Here is a 7,523-nt window from a genome sequence, read left to right as displayed (position 1 = left end):
ACTATAGACTAGACTATAGACTAGACTGTTAAAAGTGGCCTCTATAGTATTCAGTAACATTGACTATAATCGACTATAGTTTGGACTCTATTCTGTAATACGGACTACAACCTAGTGCATGGTCAGGACCCTAGTCTTGCTTATAAACAGAATTATACTGTAAACTGTTGTATTATACATTTAATTCGTTAATTTTTTGTTCATATTTAAAGTGAATTTAATTATATTTTTAATACCACTCTAAAAGTGTAAATAATACCAAAACTAATAGCAAAAACAAGCATAAAATTTGCAATTTATGAACCAAAAACTTTAAGCACATTTTGGTTAAAATATGTTACCTGTTTTTCTTTGAAGCTTTTATTTGTTTTAAACTTTTATTATACTTGAAAATTGTTTCCTTTTTTGCATGCGAGATAACCGCAGCATAATGGTGTATACAATTATGGAAAGAAAAACTAAAATAATAATTTGTGCACGCTACTAGCGGTCTTTTGATTCTGACAACACTAGAAGAAAATAATTATGTATTTGATATAAAGATATATACAATAAATTTTTAGTATTTAAAGAATATTATATATTTGGAGCTTAGTATATAATCACTATCGTCCTTGCCGAACATCTTTGGAGAACGACTTCATGAAACTTTCCATTAAGCAAACATTTTAACACCAAAAATAGTCAAGCAACACCATCATGAGCAAGAAAAAGTGATTATAAGTTTCTCAAAGTAGTTTTTTGCTTAATATTTCGTGTTCGTTTATTGTTTTATCAAGCGTTAGCAACAAAAAACTTACTAAATTGAATAATAATAGTTTAACACAATAGCTGCAGATAATAGAAAAAACACAAACAAATTCAACAACAATCACACAAAAAATGCAATGAAAAAGTCATGACATTAGAAAATAGTTTTTACTAACAGCACCTTTTTTAAACAAGCAAGTAGTAATAGTAGTATATGAACAACTATTTAGCTTGTAGCAAATTTTTTGCTTGACACAACAGTAGCAAAAACTAACAGTATGTTGCTAGCAAATAAACAACAAAACTTTCTGCGAAATAACAAAAACGTGCATATGTTTTTAGAAAAAGTGGCATATAATGTATTTTTGGTATGTATTCTGTTAACTTTAAAATATTTATAAATACATTTTATGAATACTCCTGCAGAAACTGATCTAGAAAACATAAACCACGCGGACATTTGTTAAAATATTGAAAACAATCTGCACCACTTCTGCCCACTTCATAGGCATGTCCATAAATTGCATCCACATCACCTTTACCGGGCCTAAAACAAATTTATGATTTTTTTTTTTTAATTTAAAAAATACAAATAATTTTTATTAACTACTTACGTCAATATCACATTTAATATCTCTCCAAATAAATCCATATGATGATGCACTTGGGCATTTTCACAAATCGCACGCAATAGACATTCCTTGCCATTACCATGACTTGAGGTCATATAGTTTTCTAGTATTAAGTATAGAAATTCTCGTGATTCATCTGGTTGTATGTGTCCACGTCCCTGATTTGATCTTACATAGAAATTCTCCCATTTATCCCATGGATAAAGGGGAGTTGAGGGTATTTGATAATTACCCACATGAATATTGTAGGAACAAATTAAACTTCTCCAAACGATGGGATCGGCCAGGGTAATGGGTTGAATGGGTCCTATAACAAACTAAGGGATACAATTTACATACAATTGTTTTGTGTATAATTTATCGCTATAGCCTGGGCTGTATATAATCTGTTCTATATTCTCTTGATCTACAGTTTGGATTATAATATATTCTACTGCATAACATAAATCCTGGACTTTAGTTTGAACTGCAGTCACTAGTATATACGGAAGTAAAGACTATCGTAGACGTATAATCTGATCTATAGTGTGGCCTATAACGTAGGATATAGTTTTTATTATATTTCGATCTATATTGACAGATGTATAGTTTGGTCTATTGTCTACACAGTAGTCTTATCTACACTCCGGACTATAGTCTGGTCTAGTCTATAGTCTGGATTATGGCCTAGACTATAGTCTGGTTTACATTCTGGGCTACAATCTGCAGTCACTAGTATGTACGGAAGTAAGATATAGTTTGGATTATATTCCGATCTATGGTCAGTAATATTGACAGATATGTAGTCTGGTGTATTGTTTATATAATAGCATTGTCTACACTCTGGACTATAGTCTGGTCTAGTCTATAGACTGGATTATGGCCTAGACTATAGTCTGGTTTATAGTCTGGACTATAATCTGGTCTATAATCAAGACTAATGTTTGGTCTAAAGGCTTTAGTTTCATGTACAGTTTGGACTATAGTCTAGTCTATAGTCTAGACTATAGCGTCATCTATAGTATGGACTATAGTCCGGTATATAGTCTGTTATACGATCTGAAGTATAGTCTTAATTTGGACTCTAGTCTGATCTACAGACTGGACTAAAGTTTGGTCAACAGTCTGGATTATAGCCTGGACTAAAGTCTGGTCTATTGAATGAACTATAATCCGGGCTGTAGTTTGGACTATAGTATGATCTGCAATCTGAATTAACGTCTGGTCTATAGTTTAGGTTATATTCTGGACTACAGTCTGGACTAAAGTTTGTCTACAGTCTGGATTATAGTCCGGTCTATAGTGTGGATTATAGTCCGATCTATAGTCTAGTTTATAGTCCGGATTACAGTCCGGTCTATAGTCTCAACTAAAGTCTGAACTTAAGTTTGGATTATAGTTTGGTCTATTGAGTTTGGACTATAGTCTGAACTGTAGGCTGAGCTTTAGTCTGGACTAAAGTTTGGTCTACAGTCTGGTCTATTGTCAGGAATGTAGTCCGTTCTATATTTTGTATTATTTAATGGTCTATACTAATGGTCTGGACTATACTGGTTTGATCTGTAGTTTGTTTCGCAGTTTTAACTATGGTCTGATCTGTTGTCTGGACTACAGTCTGCTACATACTTTGGTCTATAGTATAGTCTATAGTCTGGGCTATAATTTTGGTTATAATCTGGTCTCTAGTCTGGACTATTGTTTGATCTACACTCTCCACTATAGCCTGGACTATAGTCTGGACTGTAGACTGATCTTTAGTCAGGACTATAGTCTACAGTCTGGTCTATTGTCTGGAATGTAGTCCAACCTATATTTTGTATTATTTAATGGTCTATAGTCTGGACTATATTGTGGTTTGATCTGTAGTTTGTTTCGCAGTTTTAACTATGGTCTGATCAGTTATCTGGAATACAGACTGGTATATGTATAGTATAGTCTATAGTCTGGACTATAGTTTTGGCTATAATCTGGTCTATTGTCTGGACTAATGTTTGGTCTACAGTCTAGACTATAGTCTGGTCTATATATAGTCTTTTCTACAGTCTGATCTATAATCTATAGTTTCATCGGTAGTATTGTATATTGGCTTCTTTATAGTCTGGACTATTGCCTATAATGTGGAATATAGTCTTATCTATAGTTTGTGTATATTCAGCGTTATAGTCTAGTTCAAATACTCCGGCCTTATTATGGACTACAATCTTATCCATTATCTAGACCATACTAAGTTGTACAGACTGGATTATAGTTTATAAATTGGTCCACGGTCTGGTTTAGAGTCTTGTCTTTTATCTAGTCCACTGACTGGACTACAGTCTGATGTATATTCTAGTCCCTAATCTGGTCAATAGTCTGATCTATAGTCTAGTATATAGTCTATTTTACGGTATGGTATATAAGTCAGTCTGTAGCCCGGTTTGTAGTCTACAGTCCAGTCTATAATTCAGTATATTGTTCTGTGCTGTAGTTTAATCTATGGTCTGGACATAGTACATATTCTGGTCTTTAGTTTGGTCTCTCCGAAAATCTGGTCGTGTCTATAATCAGTAATATAATCACAAAAAGCACTTTTTTCGTAGACAAGAATTTCATTATCCTTAATTTTACACAACCATAACGATCAGCACACCAAATTTCCATTTACCTTTGCTGCACCACCATTATTAAAAATTAAACCGCGTTTCTGACGATGTCTAAAGAAATTTGTTAAATTTTTGCCAACAGCATAACCAGCAAACACCCACGACAAGTGGCTTAACAGTATTAAATAAATAATAAATTTTCTACGTAAAACCATTAGTAACGATTTGTTGAAATTTTAAGAAAATAATAAAATTCCCACTGAAGAAGACCACAAGAATGTCAAAATAGAACTGATTAAGTTATTAACATAAAATCACAGTGACAGCCTCATAGAAACCGAGAAAAATAAATAAAATTATGATGATGATAGCTTAGCAAATACAAGAAAATTAAGTGAAAGAAAAAAAAAAGAAATTCTGAAGTCTATTTACTACAACCACAAGCTTAATAATACAAATACACATGCATACATACGTAGAACTATTTGTCTTGATATCTTGAGATCTGTCCATCTGTTGTGTCTGTCAGTCGTTCTTGGGTTCATAATTTCTTTCTCTGTTTCTTTTTTTTTATTTTAGTAAATATGAATATTCATGTGTAAATGTGTCTCTGACACACTTTACATGTGTGCAGGCAAAGTAGTTGATTTTTTTTTCACTTTTTATTTTGGAAATGTTCCAAATAATGTTAATATTTATTTAGAATATTAACAGAACCCAAACGTAACCCACACAAGCATAACACTTGTTCATGCTCAACAACAAAATAGGTTGGAGATGCGAAATTGTGATTACAAATTGTGTCAACAAAAAAATGAAAATGTTGGGCAAAAGTACTTTTTACTTGGGTACTAAAAGTAAAAAATTCAATTTACATTTTTTCAAACTAATTTAAAAACTGTAAATTAAAAGTTTTTTTTCCAAATCGTGATTTTGAAGTCTTAATTGTACCAAACAATTGTACCCCCGAAATACATCTCCAATACAGGCACATTTAAAGCGATACCATAAATTAGGTTATAACCGTAAACAAATACATATTCAACCGCTCACTTCCTCTTTCTCACACTCTTCTAGTTAAGAACTCAATTACCAAAAGACAAGTGAGTGAATGAATGAATGATGATTAAGTGGAGCAAGAAATTGGTAACACACTACGTTGTGGTAATAAAGATGTAATAAGATTTGTTATCAAATAAATTTAAACACACACACACACACTTTCACACACTCTCACTTACTCATTCTATCTCTCTCTCCATTTAACACACGCACGCCACAAATTAATTTATCTAATAAAATTCAAGATTATTTTGATGGTAAACATTACTTTGTATCTATTAAATACAATCAAATGATTTAATTAAGAGATGAAAAGTTTCATACCAATATTTTGTGTTGGGAAAACAAAATTTATGGCAAATTAACTTTTTCGCTTACAATTTCGTGACAGGTTGTTGTAAAGTGTTGCAAAGGTATTTTAGGAAATTTCTGTAATGAAATTGAATTTTTTTAATCCGGTAACGTTTTAACGGTAATCGTAAAATATAATTGGTTGATGAAATTTTTCAATTAAACTGAATAGGAGGTTTTAAAAATTTTAGAAAATTTTTAATATTTTGGTTTAATTGCAAATTCATGCCTCCAAACTTAGACTTCTTTGAGAAATAAGTGAAGCGTCTTATTCATGATTATGGTCTATATAATGAAATATAGTTTGGACGACAGTCTAGCCCTTAATCTGAACTATTGTCTAGTCAAGAGTCAGGACTATAATCTAGTTTATAGTCTAGACTACAGCCTGGTGTATAATCTGGACTATAGTCTAGCCTATAATTTGGTCTATAGACTATTCTGTAGTCTGGACTGTAGTCTAGTCTATAATCTGGATTATAGTCTAGACTATAATCTGGACTATAGTCTAGTCTATAATCTGGACTATAGTCTAGTCTATTATCTGGACTATAGTCTAGTCTATAGTCTGAACTATAGTCTGGACTACAGTCTAGTCTTTAGTCTGGACTACAGTCCAGTCTACAGTATGGACTATAGTCTAGTCTATAGTCTGGACTATAGTCTAGTCTATAGTCTGGATTATAATCTGGACTATAGTCTAGTCTATTATCTGGACTATAGTCTAGTCTATTTTCTAGACTATGGTCTAGTCTATAGTCTGGACTATGGTCTAGTCTATAGTCTGGACTATAGTCTATTATCTGGACTATTGTCTGGACTATAGTCTAGTCTATAGTCTAATCTGTAGTCTGGACTATAGTCTAGTCTATAGTCTGGACTATAGGCTGGACTATAGTTTAGTCTATAGTTTGGACTATAGTCTGGACTATAGTCTAGTCTATAGTCTGGACTATATTCTAGTCTATAGTCTGGACTATAGTCTAGTCTATAGTCTGGACTATAGTTTAGTCTATAGTTTGGACTATAGTTTGGACTATAGTCTGGACTATAGTCTAGTCTATAGTCTGGACTATAGTCTAGTCTATAGTCTAGTCTATAGTCTAGTCTATAGTCTGGACTATAGTCTAGTCTATAGTCTGGACTATAGGCTGGACTATAGTTTAGTCTATAGTTTGGACTATAGTCTAGTCTATAGTCTAGTCTATAGTCTGGACTATAGTCTAGTCTATAGTCTGGATTATAGGCTGGACTATAGTTTAGTCTATAGTTTGGACTATAGTCTGGACTTTAGTCTAGTCTATAGTCTGGACTAAAGTTTATTCTATAGTCTGGTTTATAGTTTAGTCCATAGTCTGGACTATAGTTTAGTTTAGTTTAATCTGGACTATAGTCTAGTCTATAGTCTGGACTATAGCCTGGTCTATAGTCTGGACTATGGCCAGGTCTATAGTCTGGACTATGGCCTGGTCTATAGTCTGGACTATAGCCTGGTCTATAGTCTGGACTATAGCCTGGTCTATAGTCTGGACTATAGCCTGGTCTATAGTCTGGACTATAGCCTGGTCTATAGTCTGGTCTACAGTCTATAATATAGTTAATCTATAGCCTAGTCTAATCCATAGATATGACTTTAGTCTAGTCTATAGCCTGGACTATATTCTAGTCTAAAGTCTGAACTGTAGTTTGAACTATACTTAATCTAGTCTACAATCTGAACTACAGTCTAGTGTATAGTCTGTGCTACAGTATAGTTTACAGTCTAGACTATACATAGTCTAGTCTGGACTACGTAGTCTACCTAATCTTGTCTAATATGTGTCTAGTCTACAATCAGATATGTGTTAAAATTTGTATAACTCTTCTCTCCCCCTTTGCAGGAATGTTTCAATACCTTAACTTTTCTCATAAAACCATTAAATTCCTGAAAAATAATCCAACGCTATGTGATGACAGTTGATATGTTGCCCCTTTTTTTGATATGGGTGGATATCTTTTTTATTTTGGTGTGGTTTTATAAAGCTGTCTGTTAAGTGTAGTCTTAAATCTATGAAAATGTATGTGTATACTTAATACCGAGTGTATTTTAGCGGTACTAAACTAAAAATCATTCAATTTTATAAACAGCTACTGACAAACGCTAACTAATACTTAAACATATATTATC

General features: G+C 32.8%; 1 protein-coding gene across 1 annotated transcript; it reads right to left on the bottom strand.

Annotated features, from left to right (window-relative positions):
* Positions 1-1,093: 1,093 nt before the first annotated feature.
* LOC119604920 lies at positions 1,094-4,165 on the bottom strand. The gene is made up of 3 exons (XM_037957830.1): positions 4,006-4,165; positions 1,365-1,699; positions 1,094-1,297 (listed from the first exon to the last, which is right to left on the bottom strand). The coding sequence occupies exons 1-3, from the start codon at positions 4,156-4,158 to the stop codon at positions 1,159-1,161; spliced, it is 627 nt and encodes a 208-aa protein (XP_037813758.1). The 5' UTR covers positions 4,159-4,165; the 3' UTR covers positions 1,094-1,158.
* Positions 4,166-7,523: the final 3,358 nt, after the last annotated feature.

This window comes from Lucilia sericata, unplaced genomic scaffold, assembly GCF_015586225.1.
Source record: "Lucilia sericata isolate MDLA Ls3-8-SP2 unplaced genomic scaffold, ASM1558622v1 Contig000443F_arrow, whole genome shotgun sequence".
In the NCBI taxonomy this organism is placed as follows: Eukaryota; Metazoa; Arthropoda; class Insecta; order Diptera; family Calliphoridae; genus Lucilia; species Lucilia sericata.
Note: the sequence above shows the minus strand (reverse complement) of the source record. Positions and strands in the feature narration are given on the sequence as shown.